This window comes from Dipodomys merriami, unplaced genomic scaffold (genome assembly GCF_024711535.1).
Source record: "Dipodomys merriami isolate MVZ:Mamm:240054 unplaced genomic scaffold, mDipMer1.0.p SCAF_10, whole genome shotgun sequence".
NCBI classification, from domain to species: domain Eukaryota; kingdom Metazoa; phylum Chordata; class Mammalia; order Rodentia; family Heteromyidae; genus Dipodomys; species Dipodomys merriami.
In genome coordinates, this window is record NW_027202271.1 from 13,453,684 (window position 1) to 13,471,183 (window position 17,500).

Consider the following 17,500-nt stretch of genomic DNA (forward strand, 5'->3'; position numbering starts at 1 on the left):
GGAAGGGAGGCTGCGCTTCTCCCCGACAGACGGAGGGAGCTGAGGGGACCCGGCGCTCGAACCGGAGCCCGAAGCCTCGAGCCCTCTTTGCCACAGAAACGGGGAGACACCGGCAGGCGAGGGGGACAAACAGCACCGCTGTCGCGGGACCCGGAGCCCGCGATTCGTGGGCGGGCGAGGGCGCGAGGGGCCGCGCGCCATGCTCCGGGCCCCGACGGCGCGGACGCCCCCTCGCGCGCCGGCGGCTGGTGGGGCCTGCGAGTCCAGGCTGGGCATTGTTGCCCCCCGACGGTTGCGCTAGGGGGCGCGGGGCCCGGCGGGGGGCGGCCTAGGCGGGCGCCCTCCCCCGGGTGCTGAGTCCCCGCGCCCCGGAGGGATGGGGCGGACTGCCTCGGCCGCCTAAGATGCCGGCCATGAGGGGGCTCCTGGCTCCGCAAAACACCTTCCTGGACACCATCGCCACGCGCTTCGACGGCACGCGTGAGTCCGACCCTAGCCCCCCTGAACCCCGGGAAAGCGGCTCTTCCGCTTCAGAATTCCCGCCAGCCTGGAACCCCCCCCCAACACGTCAGTTGGGGCTCCCTCGGTTCTCACCTTTTCTCCCCTTCCTCGCCCCTCCTGGAGGCTGGGACCGCGATCTCCTTCCAAGCAGGCGCCCATTTCCTGCTCCCCTCCCCACCCCCACGAGGGATTCAGGGTCAACCCTGCTCCTGGCGAGTAGACTGGGCTGGAAGGAGATGGCCCTGAGTGTAGGGCCGGCGGGGGAAGCTCTCTGTTCCCGGGGGTGTGAACGTGGACCTTAGCAAGCTGACCCGCCCCTTCCTCTTATCTGGCACAGTTGCAAGAACTATATACCCTTGGACTGGTCCCCGGGCAGGGAAGGAGGGAGGGGGGTGGTGGCTGAACTGTGCTCACTAGAGCTCACCAACAGCGCAGAGACCTCAAAAAATAAATAAATAAATAAAATACAGATTTAGAAAAGAGGTTTTTGCAAAGGAAGATAGAGTAGGCGGGACTCAGGAGAATACCATTTGTCCAAGCCCTTCTCTCAGCCTAAACACACCGGTCTTGGGGAACTTATCCAGCCCCAAAGAAGATGAGCTTAGGGACCCCCACCGAGACTAAGGAAGTTGGAAGAAGGTGACTTGAGCGTCTGCATCCCAGTCTTCGGGGGGCTTAGAGCACAAGGAAAGAATGAAAACTGGGATTCTTCCTCCTCTTCCTCTAGCACATTTAACCCTAGTGTCCTCTAGAGTCTTCTATTCATGATAGGGGATGGTAGTCCATCACTGAGTTCTCATTCTCTCCAGCCTCCTCCTCCAATCGCTTTGCTAGGAGTGCTTGGTGTTTGCAGTGTGCTGATTCAGCACCCCCTGCCCCCCAATACATGCCTGGCTCCAGGCTCTGTTATTCAGTCTCCACTGCTTCTTGATTATGTTCACTAGCTCTTGAGCCAGGTCAGGCAGCTAAAATGCAAACAGGAAAGACAGAATGGACAGTGGCCTGGGTTATCTCCCAGTCTAGGTGGGTGCTGAATGGGAGGAACTATACATCTATCCTGGTTATCTGGCCTGGGAAAGAAGAAGTGGGCTGAGATGAGCCTAGAGCAGGTGGTACAGCCTTCTGGGCATCCCTGGGCCCATCCCTTACCCATACTGCCCAGGACACAGTCTCAGGGTACAATGCCCATACAGGGCTATACTCATTGGTGTGCATTCATATAACTGATAGATTCATACGTGTGTGGCTAGGAGCAGGCCCCTGCAGGGCACTAACACGCAGATAATACTCCAAGCCCCATTCCTAAACAACGGCCAAACCTACACCCAGTATTCCTGGGGTGTAAAACCCCCCCCTTTGGTTGCAGGCAAGGGAAGGTACCTCATATATACCTCATCTGAAAGGTGCTCTCTTGCAGACAGTAACTTCGTACTGGGCAACGCCCAGGTGGCAGGGCTCTTCCCTGTGGTCTACTGCTCTGATGGCTTCTGTGACCTCACGGGCTTCTCCCGGGCTGAGGTCATGCAGCGGGGCTGTGCCTGTTCTTTCCTCTATGGGCCAGACACCAGTGAGCTGGTCCGCCAACAGATCCGAAAGGCTTTGGATGAACACAAGGAATTCAAGGCTGAACTGATCCTGTACCGGAAAAGTGGTGAGGAGCCACCTCATAGGCTTGATTCACCTTCCCTGTTACCCAACTGGGCACACATCTCATTTACTATCCCTCCTCCTTTCCTTCCCATCTTCCCATGCACCCTTCCATCCTCTTTTTCTACCCTACTTGCTCTTAAAGACCCTTCCTGTCTGTCATCCTCACCCCTAGTTTCAGCCTCCAGTCAGTTCTAAACTTAAGTTTCCCACATCCAGCAGAGAAGCATCCCTAGTACCCTATCTCAACAGAACACAGATCCCTTCTATCAAGCTCTGGCCCCTATGAACCCAGGCTGATGCTTCTCCCCATGAAGTCCTTCCCCTGCTGTGTCTTGCCCAGGATGTTAGTGGAGTGAGGACTTCTGTCACTTAAGGTGGGGCTGAGAAGGAGAATGTACTGAATGTGTCTCTGTGCCTAGGGCTTCCGTTCTGGTGTCTTCTGGATGTGATACCCATAAAGAATGAGAAGGGGGAGGTGGCCCTCTTCCTGGTCTCTCATAAGGACATCACTGAAACCAAGAACCGAGGGGGCCCCGACAAGTGGAAGGAGACAGGTGGGTGCATGTGGGTGTTGGTCTAGTTGCTGTAACTGGGTGTTGGGGTACCTCAGGCCTGGGCAAGCTGTGGCACCCAGCCTGGGCTTGTGAGTCTCTCTCCCCTGTGGTGCTCACTGAGTCCCATTCTGGCTGTCTGAGACACCCAGGCTTCTCTCGTCTCTGCATGCCCAGGGGTGGGAATCTTTTTTTCTACATAGATGAGTTCAGATAACATTGGAGTTTCTAAGATAACTTAACAAACATGGTACTGGTGGCTTACTTCTGTGATCATAGCTATTCAGGAGGCTGAGATCTGAAGATCGAGTTTCAAAGTCAGCCCAGGCAGGAAAGGCCACGAGACTCTTATCTCCAATTAACAACTCCAGAAAAATTAGAAGTGAACCTGTGGATCAAGTGTTAGAGAGTTAGCCTTGAGGGGCTGGGAAGTTAGCTCAGTGGTAGAGCGCTTGCCTTGCATGCCTGAGGCCCTGGGTTCGATTCCTCAGCACCACACAAGAAAAAAGCCGGAAATGGCGCTGCAGCTCAAGTGGTAGAGCGCTAGCCTTGAGCTGAAGAGCTGAGGGACAGCACCCAGGCCCAGAGTTCAGACCCCACGACCAGACCCCCCCCCCCAAAAAAAAGAGAGTTAGCCTTGAGCACAAAAGGTTGGGTACAGTACCTAAGCCCTGAGTTCAAGCCCCAGGACTGGCACCATAAGAAAAAAGTTTTAAGTCTCTTCCTTTTTTTTTTTTTTTTTTTTTTTTGGTTGGTCGTGGGGCTTGAACTCTGGGCCTGGACGCTGTTCCTCAGCTCTTCAGCTCAAGGCGAGCGCTCTACCGCTTGAGCCACAACGCCACTTCCTAACTTGTTAAAGACTAAAAACAAACTCCACAATATCTGTGAAACACCCCTTCCCTACAGATGTATGTGGCTCCCTTTCTCCATGGGAGAAGCCCTAGCTAAAACCCTCTTTTAAATTCTTGTGGTCTTTCTCCTCTCTATCCTCCAAGGGTTGGGGTAGGCCTCTGGGCAGGTTACAGAGCTGTTGTCAGACACTGCTCCAAGGCCTCTTTGCTGCCTGAAGATTCTGGGGGTATCTCCCTTTCTGTTCCTAGAAGGTCAGTCTTCAGTCTCTCCCTTTGATTCCTGCACCTGGATCCTGGGCTCCTTTCCTGAGCTCCCATACTTCTATTGCCAGCCTTCTACTAGCTCTGCATCCCTTCCCTCCTCCACATCCCTCCCCCAGATCCTTCTTTATAGATATCCTCACTTCCCTGGCCAGGTCCAGACTCTCCTCCTGGAAGCAGGCCATAGTGTCCATAAGCACCTCATAGGATTGCCCATTGCTTTGGTTGGCAAGTGACCCAGTAAGGAATGTCTAAAGCCCCAACTCTAAGCAGACAAAATGGTCATGGAACCAGACTGACTGATTTTATGGAACAGCAATTGATGTTCTACACCTGAGTTCCTACCCTTTCTCTTTATGGACCTGTCTTTTGCAGGTGGTGGCCGGCGCCGATATGGTCGCGCAGGAGCCAAAGGTTTTAATGCCAATCGGCGGCGGAGCCGGGCTGTGCTCTACCACCTGTCTGGTCACTTGCAGAAGCAGCCCAAGGGCAAGCACAAGCTCAATAAGGTGGATTGAGCACCAGGGTGTGTGTTTGGGTTTGGGGATTGGTGAAGGAAGATGGGGAAGGGGAACCAAGTCCACTGCAGAGGGATTACCCAGAGGGCTCCTCAGGCCCAGCATTCAGGGTGAGACTAAGGGCAAAGGAATGTCAGGGAATGACATCTGATCCATCATGTCTTGGATTGGATGGGCCTTTGTTCAATCCTGGCACCACCCTCAGGCCAGCTGTTTGACTTCAGCGAAGCCATTTGATTTGCCTGGTCCTCAGTTTTCAGATCTTTGAAATGGGGTATCTAATGAGTACATCAGGGATTGCTTTGGGAGTGCAGGAAGAGAATAAAGATGGATGTCCATCTTGCCCAGTGTCTAAACTCAACCTCTGCCAATACCCTTTCCTTCCTGCCTGGACTGGCCATGCTTCACTCAGGGAGTGTTTGGAGAGAAGCCAAACTTACCCGAGTACAAAGTTGCTGCCATCCGGAAGTCACCCTTCATCCTGCTGCACTGTGGGGCACTGAGAGCCACCTGGGACGGCTTCATCCTGCTTGCCACACTCTATGTGGCCGTCACCGTGCCCTACAGCGTCTGTGTGAGCACAGCTCGGGAGCCCAGCGCGGCGCGGGGCCCGCCCAGTGTCTGTGACCTTGCCGTGGAGGTCCTTTTCATCCTTGGTACGTGTGTTCTGTATCTTCTGTGTGTTCTGTATCCACCCCATGTCAGGCACTCTTGGGCTTTGATGGGGGACTATCTATATGATTTTCAGTACCCCACAGGGCCTCCTGTTTGTGACCCATGAGCTTTAAAATCAGACCTCAATTCCAAACATGTCTCTGCTTCCAATGTGTTATAAGATCTTGGTCTAGTCATAGCTTCTACAAGCCTCAGTTTCTCCTTCTGTAAAATAGGCATAGCAGTATGTGCCTACTAGAGTTACTGTAACAACTTCAGGTCATGTGCGTAAAGAGCCTGCAATGGGGTTAAGAACTAAGCAAAAGCTGGGCACTGGTGGCTCAAATCTGTAATCCTGTCTAGTTAGGAGGCTGAGATCTGAGCATCTCAGTTTGTAGCCATCCACGAGCCTCCTATGTCCAATTAACAACCCCAGAAAAACTAGAATTGGAGCTATGGCTCTACTTCCAAAAAAAATGGTAGAGCTGTGGCTTTAGTGGTAGAGTGTCAATCTAAGAGACAATTCTGAGGCCCTGAGTTCAAGCCTCCCCACCCCCACACACACAGTGAGTAGGTTCCTTGTGATAAAGATCTGCTTACTATCTCATGCTAACATCCACTTGGATTCCCCACAGATATTGTGCTGAATTTCCGCACCACATTTGTATCTAAGTCAGGCCAAGTGATATTTGCCCCAAAGTCCATTTGTCTCCACTATGTCACTACCTGGTTCTTGCTGGATGTCATCGCCGCTCTGCCCTTTGACCTGCTACATGCCTTCAAAGTCAATGTGGTCAGTATGGCTAGGCTAGGTGGGTGGGCTTTGGGTTGATACAGAGCTGGCCTGACATGACCTCTCTCCTCCTATCTCAGTACTTTGGGGCCCACCTGCTGAAGACCGTGCGCCTACTGCGCCTGCTGCGCCTGCTGCCACGGCTGGACCGGTACTCTCAGTACAGTGCTGTAGTACTGACCCTGCTCATGGCTGTGTTTGCCCTGCTTGCCCACTGGGTGGCCTGCGTCTGGTTCTACATAGGCCAACGGGAGATTGAGAGCAGCGAATCGGAACTTCCAGAAATTGGTACTGAGGCAGGGGGGTGGGAGCTTTCGTGCCAGAGGAGTGATGCCAGTGTCTGTCAAGGAGTGTGCAAGTGTGTGTGATGGCCACCATTACATGGTGACTGCTATGGCGAGAGCTTGGCAGGCCCCATCACCCATCATGTCCTCTTGGTGATCCAACCTTCCTCACATTCCTTAAGCTCTGGCCCAGCTGTGAAGGACACCCCAGGAGCTGCAGCATTCACAGCTTCCTCTGATGCCACTTTCTCTCAAGCTTGTCCCCTACTACCTTGGCTTCCCAGGCCCTGGTCCTACTTTTGTCTCCTGGGACCTACATCTGTCTCCCTGGAGCACCAACAGCCACTTCCTCCTTGAACCTAAAAGGCAGCCTTTTCTGCATCCCCAGCATCTTCTCTCTCCTTCATTTCACCTCCACTGCTGCGGCTCCTCCCTCTGCTCACCACCCACTCAGCCTTAACTCCTGCTAAGAGGGCTTCCACCCCCACCTCTCGCTCTAGAATGTCTCCGGAAGGTTGTGATGACCTTCTGGGGCCAAACTTTGGTTCTTGGTGAAGTTGCTATAGCACCCAAACCTGCCAGCCACATATTCCTCTTGCCATGTGAGGTGTAGCCCAGGGCTGAGCTCATCTGAGTTCCATGGACTCCTGAAGGCTTTCTTTCTCACCTGTCTTTTTCCCTGGCCATCCCACCAAGATATACTATAGAAATCTCTCTCTCTTCTTACCTTCTTTCCCTTATCAGAACCATGTTGTTCCAGCTATTTCCAAGCCCTTCCACACTATGTCAGCTTCATAGTAACTGACAGTTTTTACCTGCTCAGGTGGCCTCTGTGGGGGTCTGCTCCTTGGTAGGAGTCAATCTTGGAAGCCCATTCTCATCAGTTCCCCCAGGATGCCAAGGCACCTGTGAATCCTTTCCTCTTGCCACATGCTCAGAGACTTGCAGATGCCCAGAGGGCCCACTTGGCTATTCCTCTGAGGGCTCTAGTTGCTGAGCATGCAGAAACCCAGACATTCTGGCAATGTCAGTTCCTTGGCACCTATCCTTCCCAGAGGTACTCTGTAGTGGAGGCTGCTGTGGGGTCAGCATATTTCCTGACCTCTCACTGTCTCCTCCCAACTTACCTGGCACACCAAATGTCCAGGTTAGCCCTCACCCCCTACAGTAGGCACAGACACTCTGGCTCTTGAGATTACAAGGTTCCTTTGTTCCCACTATTGCATGGGGTTTGCTGATCTGATAGCAAGAATAGGACACTGTGTCAAACTCCTATAATCCCAGCTACTTGGTAAGCTGAGGCAGGAAAGTTCAAGGCCAGCCTGGGCAACTTAGGGACACCTTGTCTCAAAGAGGCCAGAGATAGGGGCTGGGAAGGTGGCTCAGTGGTAGAGTGCTTGCCTTGCATGCATGAGGCCCTGGGTTCGATTCCTCAGCAACACATAAGCAGAAAAAAAGCCGGAAGTGGCACTGTGGCTCAAGTGGTAGAGTGCTAGTCTTGAGCTGAAGAGCTGAGGGACAGTGCCCAGGCCCTTGCTTGGCCCTGGATTCAATCAACAATACGAGGAGGAAGAGGAGGAGGAGGAGGAGGAGGAGGAGGAATTGACCCAACCATGATAAGCATGGTGATCATGGAGGAGGAGGAGGAGGAGGAGGAGGAGGAGGAGGAGGAGGAGGAGGAGGAGGAGGAGGAGGAGGAGGAGGATGGACCCAACCATGATAAGCATGGTGATCATGGAGGAGGAGGAGGAGGAGGATCATCGACCCAACTATGATAAGCATGGTGGTTATGGAGGAGGAGGAGGAGGAGGAGGAGGAGGAGGAGGAGGAGGAGGAGGAGGAGGAGGATGGACCCAACCATGATAAGCATGGTGATCATGGAGGAGGAGGAGGAGGAGGATCATCGACCCAACTATGATAAGCATGGTGGTCATGGAGGAGGAGGAGGAGGAGGAGGAGGAGGAGGAGGAGGAGGAGGAGGAGGAGGAGGAGGAGGAGGATGGACCCAACCATGATAAGCATGGTGATCATGGAGGAGGAGGAGGAGGAGGAGGAGGAGGAGGATGGACCCAACCATGATAAGCATGGTGATCATGGAGGAGGAGGAGGAGGAGGAGGAGGAGGAGGAGGATGGACCCAACCATGATAAGCATGGTGATCATGGAGGAGGAGGAGGAGAAGGAGGAGGAGGAGGAGGAGGATGGACCCAACCATGATAAGCATGGTGATCATGGTGATGAGTGGCTGATGACTTTTTTTTTTGTTGTTAGTCCTGAGGGGCTTGAATTCAGGGCCTGGATGCTTTCCCTGAGCTTTTTTGCTCAATGTTAGTGCTCTACCACTTGGAGCCACAGTACCATTTTTGGTTTTCTGGTGATTAATTGGAGATAAGAGTCTCATAGACTTTCCAGCCCAGGCTGGTTCTGAAAGACCATGATCCTCAGATCTCATCCTCCTGAGTAGCTAGGATTATAGGCATGAGCCACACCGTGCCCCTTGGCTGATGATTCTTGATAATTCTTCCTCTGTTGACCCCTGAGTTCCACTGTTGACTCCTGTGTTCCAATGTTGACTCCTGTTTAGAGCTAGTACCCATCCACATTTAGAGTTTTCAGGTTCTTCATATCATCTTCCCCTTCCTCCTCTAGGGAAACTGCTCCCCCAACTGTGTTGATGCCAAAGCCTAGTGTCCCTTGAGTCCAGCCTTGAGGAGACCCTTGTGGGGGAGGTGAGGCTGGGAGTGGGTGCTGCTAGCCAGCTTTGTCTGCTAGGAGAAACTTCTGTGTGCTTCCTTGCCTTGGTCCCAGATTCCACTGCCCGTAGTTCCTTACCCATTCACTGTGCACTTAGCCCAGTGGAGAGAGGCTGAGTGCTCAAATGTGCTAAATGGTAAATGAGACAGCTCTGTCAAAACCATCAGCTTCAACAGCAGCCCTGGCTAGCCTGACTCTTCTTGTGCAGAGGCTCCATTCTTGCATTAGCTCCAGGGCTCTTATGTCCCATGGCCAAGATTGAAAGAAGAGAAACTCTTGCCATCCTCATCTCTGTCTTGTTTTCTACCATTCCATGCTGACCTCATGTAGTTTATGAACGTCTCCTCTAAATTTGGCTCAGTGCCTGGCCTTTCCCTGATTAGGCATGACCCTCTCTTGATTTCTCTGTACCAAAACCCTTCCTTTTCCTTGAGATCAAGCAACTTTGTCTCCTTTTGAAGAAGCCCTTTAGCCCTGACCAGACCACTTAGGTTCGAGCCCCTTCTGTGGTGCCTCTGGAGCATAGCTCTTGACCTGCAGTGGTCATGTGCCCTTCTGCACTGGAGCCTACAGGAAGCTCTGGCCTAGTGGGGTGGATGAGTCCAGGGGTTTGGGAACACATGACACAAGCAGAAGGTGTTGGGGGGAATGTGGCACACAGTTTTCCTTCAGCCTGCTGTACTTGCCCTCAGCCAATCTCCCTCTTCCAATGGGCTCCACCCAGCACCCTAGACCTTCCACAGGGGACTTTTGGCAGTCATGGGCTTGTGAAAGACTTCTGGTATCCAGCTTTACCTTCTGCCAAGGCATGGGGTTGAAGGGTATGGGACAAAATCAGCCTCTGCCCACCCTCCAGCCCAGTCAGGCTAGCATGTGTATGTATGTGCACACATGCCCAAGTGCACAGGAAGGGAGCAGCCCACAGCCTGTTTGCACATGTACCCCACCCCTCCCACATGTCCATGCTCAAGTTCCTCATCTCATTGTCTCTCTCTAATGGGCATAGGCCTTTTCCGTGTGAGTAACCATGGTTGTGTCTGGCATCTGTAGAATGCTCACATTTGGGTCCTTGTTTTCTTGATTATGTGGGATACTCCTCTGCCATATCTGTGTGTGCTCCCATCCTTCTAGAGATTGGATGGTTTGTGTGGATGTGGGGAGGGCTGCGGCTGAACAGGGCGGAGAGAGGAGGCTTGCAGGAGCAGTTGGCTTAGTGTAGAAGAGGTGGCTTCAGCCATCCAGACTTGAGGGCCAGTCTATGGCTGAATGCAGTCAGTATCACTTCCTCTCCAGTCTCTTTGCCCCTCTAGCTATCCCATCCTTCTGGCTCATTACCAGAGATTGGTGTCTGAAATTGGGAAAGAGGCTGAGTCTCCTTGTTCCACCTGCAGCACAAGGGAGACTCTGCTGGGGAGGTGGCTTCTCTGTACTTGTCCTGCTGAGGGCTGATGAGACTTACAGGAGTGTGGTGGGCTGGCAGAGGGGGGTTGGAGAGCACAAGGATGTCTCCCACCCTCAGGATATCTGCACCTTTAAAGCAGCCCTATATATTGCCCTGACTGAAGCCTGCCCCTTCCTCCCTCCCTAGGCTGGCTGCAGGAGTTGGCCCGACGACTGGAGACCCCTTACTACCTGGTAGGCCGGAGCCCTATTGGAGGGAACAGCTCTGGGCAGAGTGATAACTGCAGTAGCAGCAGCACGGAGGCCAATGGGACAAGTCTGGAGCTCCTGGGTGGCCCGTCACTGCGTAGTGCCTACATCACCTCCCTCTACTTCGCACTCAGCAGCCTCACCAGTGTGGGCTTTGGCAACGTGTCTGCCAACACAGACACTGAGAAGATCTTCTCCATTTGCACCATGCTCATTGGTGGTGAGGCGGAGTGGGGTGGGGCTTCTAGGACATTTTCCAGCCTGTAGACCCAGGGTCTTCTCCCTTCTCACCTTCCTGGCAGCAAATGATTTTCCCTGGGCTGGGAGAGATAGCATGCTACACAAGGCTCGAGTGCCCTGCCTAGGAGTGTCAGGGTAGGGAGGAAGCAGAGGACAGGTGTGCCCAGCAGGGCAAAAGGATGTGCCAAGCCAGATTCTTTTTTGTGTGTATGCCAGTCCTGTGGCTTGAACTCTGGTCCTGAGCACTGTCTATGTGCTTCTTTGCTCAAAGACAGTGCTCTACCACTTGAGCCACAGCTCTTCTTATGGCTCTTTGGGAAGTTAATTGGCAATAAGAATCTCATAGGCCAGGCTGGCCTCGAACCTTGATCCTTAGACCTCGGCCTCCTGAGTAGTTAGGATTTACAGGTGGAGCCACTGGTGCCTGGCACCAAACCAAATTCTAAAAGGCCTGTAGATGACCTTCTTGCCATCCTTCCCAGCCCTGATGCACGCAGTAGTATTTGGGAACGTGACGGCCATCATCCAGCGCATGTACGCCCGCCGCTTTCTGTACCACAGCCGTACCCGTGACCTGCGAGACTACATCCGCATCCATCGCATCCCTAAGCCCCTCAAGCAGCGCATGCTGGAGTACTTCCAGGCCACGTGGGCCGTGAACAATGGCATCGACACCACTGAGGTGTGCTGGGGCCTCCTGGCCCTTCCACTTTTTTTCTCTTGAAGGGTTCATACTTAACCTGAAGGATCAGAGTGGGGTGAGTGAAGAAAGCAGAGCTTTGGCTCCCTTGAAGGGACAGCATCATGGGACAGGGCAACCAAGAAGGCTTGGAGGCCATTCTCAGCCCCTACTAGGTCTGTGAGCTTTATCTGTGCTCCCTGATGTGTGAGCCTAAGGCCTGGAAGAGCAAAAGGGCAGTTCAAGGGGACTAAAGGGACTATCAGGGACACTGAAGCAGCCCCCCTGGTGGCTGCAACCTGTGCCACTTGACATTGTACAGGAGGCTTTGGGGCTGTCCTTGCTCCTGAGGCTGGCTAGGGTATAGACAAGGCTGGCTGGAGGGGGTTTGCTCTTCTGCCATCCACAACTCTCCCTGCCTGCTTACCTGCAGCTGCTGCAGAGCCTTCCAGATGAGCTTCGTGCAGATATCGCCATGCACCTGCACAAGGAGGTCTTGCAGCTACCGCTGTTTGAGGCCGCAAGCCGAGGCTGCCTACGGGCACTGTCCCTAGCTCTGCGGCCTGCCTTCTGCACACCTGGCGAGTACCTCATCCACCAAGGCGATGCTCTCCAGGCCCTCTACTTTGTCTGCTCCGGCTCCATGGAAGTGCTCAAGGGTGGCACCGTGCTTGCCATCCTAGGTTTGTGTGGGTCATAGAGGGTATGAGGGCTCATGGATGGATGGGGGACATGCTCCTGATCTGCAGAATGTTGAGGACAGTCTTTTAAGAGGACTCAATATATGAGGGGATAAGAGCAAGTAACACTTCCAATAAACATGAAGATTGCTGGGTGCTGTTGGCTCATGCCTGAAATCCTAGCTACTTAGGAGGCTGAGATATGAGGATCACAGTTCGAAGCAAGCCTGGGCAGGAAAGTGTTTTTTTTTTTTTTTTTTGTCGGTCGTGGGGCTTGAACTCTGGGCCTGGGCGCTGTCCCTCAGCTCTTCAGCTCAAGGCGAGTGCTCTACCACTTGAGCTACAGCGCCACTTCCGGTTTTCTGGTGGTTTATTTGAGATAGGAGTCTCATGGTCTCTACTGCCCGGGGCTGGCTTTGAACCGCGATGCTCAGATCTCAGCCTCCTGAGTAGCTAGGATTACAGGCGTGAGCCACCAGCGCCCGGCTTGGGCAGGAAAGTTTGTGAGACTCCTGTCTCCAAAACAAAAACTACAAAGAAGAAAGAAGGAGGAGGGGGAGGAAGAGGAGGAGGAGGAGGAGGAGGAGGGAGGCAGCGGCAGTTGGAAGTAAAGCTGTGACTCAAGTGGTACAGTGCTAGCCTTGAGCAAAAGAAGCTCAGGGACAGCACTTGAGTTCAAGCCCCAGGACTGGCAAAAAACAGATAAAAGAAAAAAAAAACAGGGCTGGGAAAGTGGCTCAGTGGTAGGACACTTGCCTTGCATGCATGAGGCCCTGGGTTTGATTCCCCAGCACCACATAAGCAAAAAGCAAAAAAAAAAAAAAAAAAAAAAGCCGGAAGTGGCGCTGTGGCTCAAGTGGTAGAGTGCTAGCCTTGAGCTGAAGAGCTAAGGGACAGCACCCAGGCCCAGAGTTCAAGCCCCACGACCAGACCCCTCCCCCCAAAAAAAAGAAAAAAAAACAAGCATAATAGTAATTCTAGCTTCTCTGGAAATGGAGGACACACGGTTAGGAGGGTCCCAGGCCCAAATACAAGCCACTGTCTAAAACTTAAAGCAAAAAGGGCTTGGGGATCTAGGCTTAAGTGGTAGAATGTCTGTCTATCAAGCACAAGGCCCTAAGTTCAATCTCCAGTTCCACCAAAAAAAAAAAAAAAAAAGAAAAGAAAGAAAGCAAACCCCCATGGATTTAGGTGCAGCTATTATTGTGAAGAAGAGGCAGTGAGGATTGGGAATGGTGAAGGCACTCAGCAGCCTGATACTTTCATTGGGCTACACATGGCACTAAACACTGGTCCCTGGACAACCTATACATGAATCACTTAAAAAAGTGAACTTCAAAAACAAAATTAGAGGCCAGGCACTGGTGGCTCACGCCTGTAATCCTAGCTACTCAGGAGGCTGAGATCTGAGAATTGTGGTTCAAAGCCAGCCCGGGCAGGAAAGACCGTGAGACTCCTATCTCCAATAAACCACTAGAAAACCGGAAGTAGCGCTGTAGCTCAAGTGGTAGAGCGTTCGCCTTGAGCTGAAGAGCTGAGGGACAGCACCCAGGCCCAGAGTTCAAGCCCCACAACCGACAAAAAAAAAAAAAAATTAGATTTTTGGGGGGTGCAGGTTGGGGCCTTGAACACCCGGCCTGGGCACTCTTCTTGATCTCCTTTTGCTCAAGGCTAGTGCTCTACCACTTAAGTCACAGCTTCACTTCTGGCTTTTTCTGTGATTAATTGGAGATGAGTCTCACGGCCTTTCCTGCCCAGGCTAGCTTTGAACCACGATCTTCAGATTTCAGTCTCCTTAGTAGCTAGGAGTACAGGCATGAGGCACCAGTGCCCAGCCAAAATCAGAGTTTGAGATCTCCTGTATATACTACAAAGAAAAATGTTGGGATGGTGCCTGAGAGATTGACTGACTTAACTAACACACGATTTTTGAACCACTAGAACTGATGACTGTTCAGTCTAAGAGCTAAGATGTAGAAGTTTTGGTTCCAGATGCAGTTGGGGAAGTTGATCATGGATATATTCGAGAACCTGGAGCCCAAAGCTCTTCACTCAAATCCAGTGAGGCAGGGAACAGGAGTAGTTAGGCCATAAGCTAAGCTTCTCTGTGTCTTCCTGCCCCTTGAAAGCTTCACATTGGGAGATGGGTGACCCACCTCCCCTTTCCCAGCAGTTAAGGGTCAGGGCTTGCTGACCTCTACTTTCTCTCCCCAGGAAAGGGCGATCTGATTGGTTGTGAGCTGCCCCAGCGAGAGCAGGTGGTAAAGGCCAATGCTGATGTCAAAGGCCTGACATACTGCGTGCTGCAGTGTCTGCAGCTGGCTGGGCTGCATGAGAGCCTTGCACTGTATCCTGAGTTTGCTCCACGCTTCAGCCGTGGCCTCCGAGGGGAGCTCAGCTACAACTTGGGTGCTGGAGGCTCTGCGGAGGTGAGGGTGCTGGGTATGTGCGTAGGGAGGCTGGGGTGATGGAGCTGATGAGGATAGGGCTGGGAAAGGCATGGCATGCTATGAAAGTCCCCCCCCCTCCCAGGGCAGAGGTCCACATTGTCCTTTCGCACCCACAAATTGCCTTATTTTTTGTTTAACTTTTTTTTTTTTTTTTGGGTACCAGTCGAGGAGCTTGAACTCAAGACCTGAGTGTTCCTCCTGAGCATTTTTTTGCTCAAGAGTGGTGCTCTACTACTTAAGCCAACACTTTTGGCTTTTTTGGTGATTAATTGGAGCTAAGACCTCCCTGACTTTCCTGTCTGGGTTGGCTTTGAACAAGCATGAGCTACCAACGCCCAGCCACACTGCCTTTTTTTATTTTATTTTATTTGTGAACATACTGTACAGAGGAGTTACAATTACATGAGCAGGATAATGCGTACATTTCTTTTTTTTTTTTTTTGGGTCCGGTTGTGGGGCCTGAACTCTGGGCCTGGGCGCTGTCCCTCAGCTCTTCAGCTCAAGGCTAGCACTCTACCACTTGAGCCACAGTGTCACTTCCGGCTTTTTGCTTATGTGGTGCTGAGGAATCGAACCCAGGGCCTCATGCATGCAAGGCAAGCACTCTACCACTGGGCCACCTTCCCAGCCCCAATGCGTACATTTCTTACCAAGCATTGCAGCCTCCTCCTTTCTTTACCCTTCACATCCCTTCCCAGCCTCCCCCCTCCCCCCCAATTCCAATCCTTCTCCTTCCCCCCTTTGCCCCCCCCACTGCCTTTTAAAAGCTATCACTGTAAAAGCCATTCCTCTCAGACACCCCACCCCTCTTAGCCACCCCATGTGAGACACCCTGGCTCAGTTCAGAGCAAAGTTTTAGGTGAAGGGAGCTGAATGGTTCTAGTTCTGCTGAACTTTGGGGTTTAGGTCAATACTTCCAAACCAGCTTGAGTGCGTGCGTGCGTGCGTGCGTGCGTGCGTGCGTGCATGTGTGTTGGTTTGAGCACTGTCTCTTAGCTTTATCACTCAAGAATGCTATTCTAACACTTTGGTAACAGCTCTACCTTTGGCTTTTGGGTGGTATTTTTGTTGTTGCTGTTGTTTCAGTCCTGGGGCTTGAATTCAGGGTCTGGGAGCTGTTCCTAAGCATTTTTGCTAAAAAACAAAACTACCACTTGAGCCACACCTCCACTTCTGGCTTTTTTGATGGTTCATTGGAGATAAGAGTCTCATGAACTTTCCTGCCTGGGCTGGGTTTGAACCTCTTAACCTCCTGAGTAGTATTACAGGTGTGAGCCACCAGCACCTGGTCACAAATAGTTTTTCAATATTGCATACTCTTGGATAGTTCTGCTAACCTGAAGACCAAGAAGAGGAGGGGTAGTATGTCCACAGTTTGGTGGAATATTGAGGGGCAGCTAATGCCTTCTGAGCTTGGTAGCCTCATGTGGCGACCAACATGTGGGTCAGCTCCTCTTGACTAGGCCTCTTTCTCTAGCAGGTGAGGAATCTCCAGCCCACAAGCTGTATGAGGCCTGCAAAGTCATTTCTCATCAGCTCTCTGGCCCATCTATTTGTATTGATAATTTTATGTGACCTTTAATGATGTTACAAATATCCAAATGGCCCCTGGTTGCAGTAATTGGTTATTGTGTTTAATAAAGATGGCTCGTTTGTCCTAGGGGACACTATGGCTTACTAGGGGAAGTGACTGAGATACAGCAGGGCCATCCACATCAATTCCCTGTCCCCCACTATCTACAGGTGGATACCAGCTCCTTGAGTGGGGACAACACACTCATGTCTACACTGGAGGAGAAGGAGACAGATGGGGAGCAGGGCCCCACAATCTCCCCTGCCCCAGCAGATGAGCCTTCCAGCCCCCTCTTGTCCCCTGGTTGCACTTCTTCATCCTCAGCTGCTAAGCTGCTGTCTCCACGTCGAACTGCACCCCGACCTCGTTTAGGTGGTAGAGGGAGGCCAAGCAGGGCAGGGGCTTTGAAGGCTGAGGCTGGGCCCTCTTCTCACCCACGGAAACTAGAAGGGCTACAGCTGCCCCACATGCCATGGAATGTACCCCCGGACCTGAGCCCCAGGTGAGCAGGCCCTGGACCCCCATGGCAGGAAGGTGGTGATAATATACCAGCTGGTATATCCCTACCCTGAGCCTGAGCCCTGCCTCCCGTTTTCACTAGCACACTTTTCTTAGACAGTCTGGCTATGTAGCCTAGGCTGGCCTTGAACTCTAAACCTCCTGCCTGTCTCCTGAGTACTGGGATCACTGGTGTGCACAACTGGACCCAATTCCATCCTCCCAGCCTGCATGGTCCAAGTCTGATTCCTCCAGGAATTCTTTCAAACTGTCCCATTCCCTGTTGGTAGAAAGTTTACCCTGCTCTGACCTCTTGAGTTTTGAACTTAAACTTGCTTCCTGAGCTAAAATGCAAACATGGAAACTAGACATTAGCTTTCTCTTGTGACCTTCAGGTGCTTGAAGCTACTGGTGCCTTTATGTGTGGACACCAAAGCATCTTGTCCCCTATAGTACAATGGCTGCCTGTCAACTGATTTGTTGTTCTGTTTTCCACAGGGTTGTAGATGGCATTGAGGATGGCTGTGGCTCTGACCAACCCAAGTTCTCTTTCCGAGTGGGTCAGTCTGGCCCAGAATGTAGTAGCAGCCCCTCCCCTGGACCAGGTACTGAGCTTAGGACAGAGTATGTTGGTGGGGTGGCCCTTTGCCCTGTGGGCCTTTGAGCATATTAGAGAAGTGGCAGAGGGCAAGTTGGCCTGGAAGCCTCTTGCCCTCGCTTATATCTGTGTCATTTGCATGGGGCTTTGGTAGTGAAGTCTAGCTTGGGACCAGGTATTAGCCTTCTGGCTATTGAACTTGACATCTCTAGCCCAGCTGTTTTTGTGTGTTGAGTAAGAACATGTAAATTTTGGGCAAGGTGGTGCAAGCATTAATCCTAGTTACTTGGGATGTGGTGAGGCCAGCCCAGACAGA

General features: G+C 52.3%; 1 protein-coding gene across 2 annotated transcripts in view; it reads left to right on the forward strand.

Moving 5' to 3' along the window:
* The window catches only part of Kcnh3 (potassium voltage-gated channel subfamily H member 3), a 19,106-nt gene continuing 1,606 nt past the window's right edge, over nt 1-17,500 (forward strand). For both annotated transcript variants that reach the window (XM_070040505.1, XM_070040514.1), the window contains exons 1-13: nt 1-480; nt 1,919-2,152; nt 2,571-2,705; nt 4,190-4,323; nt 4,745-4,988; nt 5,622-5,779; nt 5,860-6,067; nt 10,405-10,686; nt 11,189-11,388; nt 11,819-12,068; nt 14,280-14,494; nt 16,259-16,590; nt 17,085-17,191. In XM_070040505.1, coding sequence (XP_069896606.1) covers nt 405-480; nt 1,919-2,152; nt 2,571-2,705; nt 4,190-4,323; nt 4,745-4,988; nt 5,622-5,779; nt 5,860-6,067; nt 10,405-10,686; nt 11,189-11,388; nt 11,819-12,068; nt 14,280-14,494; nt 16,259-16,590; nt 17,085-17,191 — 2,575 coding nt within the window. In that variant the 5' untranslated portion in view covers nt 1-404. The remainder of the gene's footprint in view (nt 481-1,918; nt 2,153-2,570; nt 2,706-4,189; nt 4,324-4,744; nt 4,989-5,621; nt 5,780-5,859; nt 6,068-10,404; nt 10,687-11,188; nt 11,389-11,818; nt 12,069-14,279; nt 14,495-16,258; nt 16,591-17,084; nt 17,192-17,500) is intronic.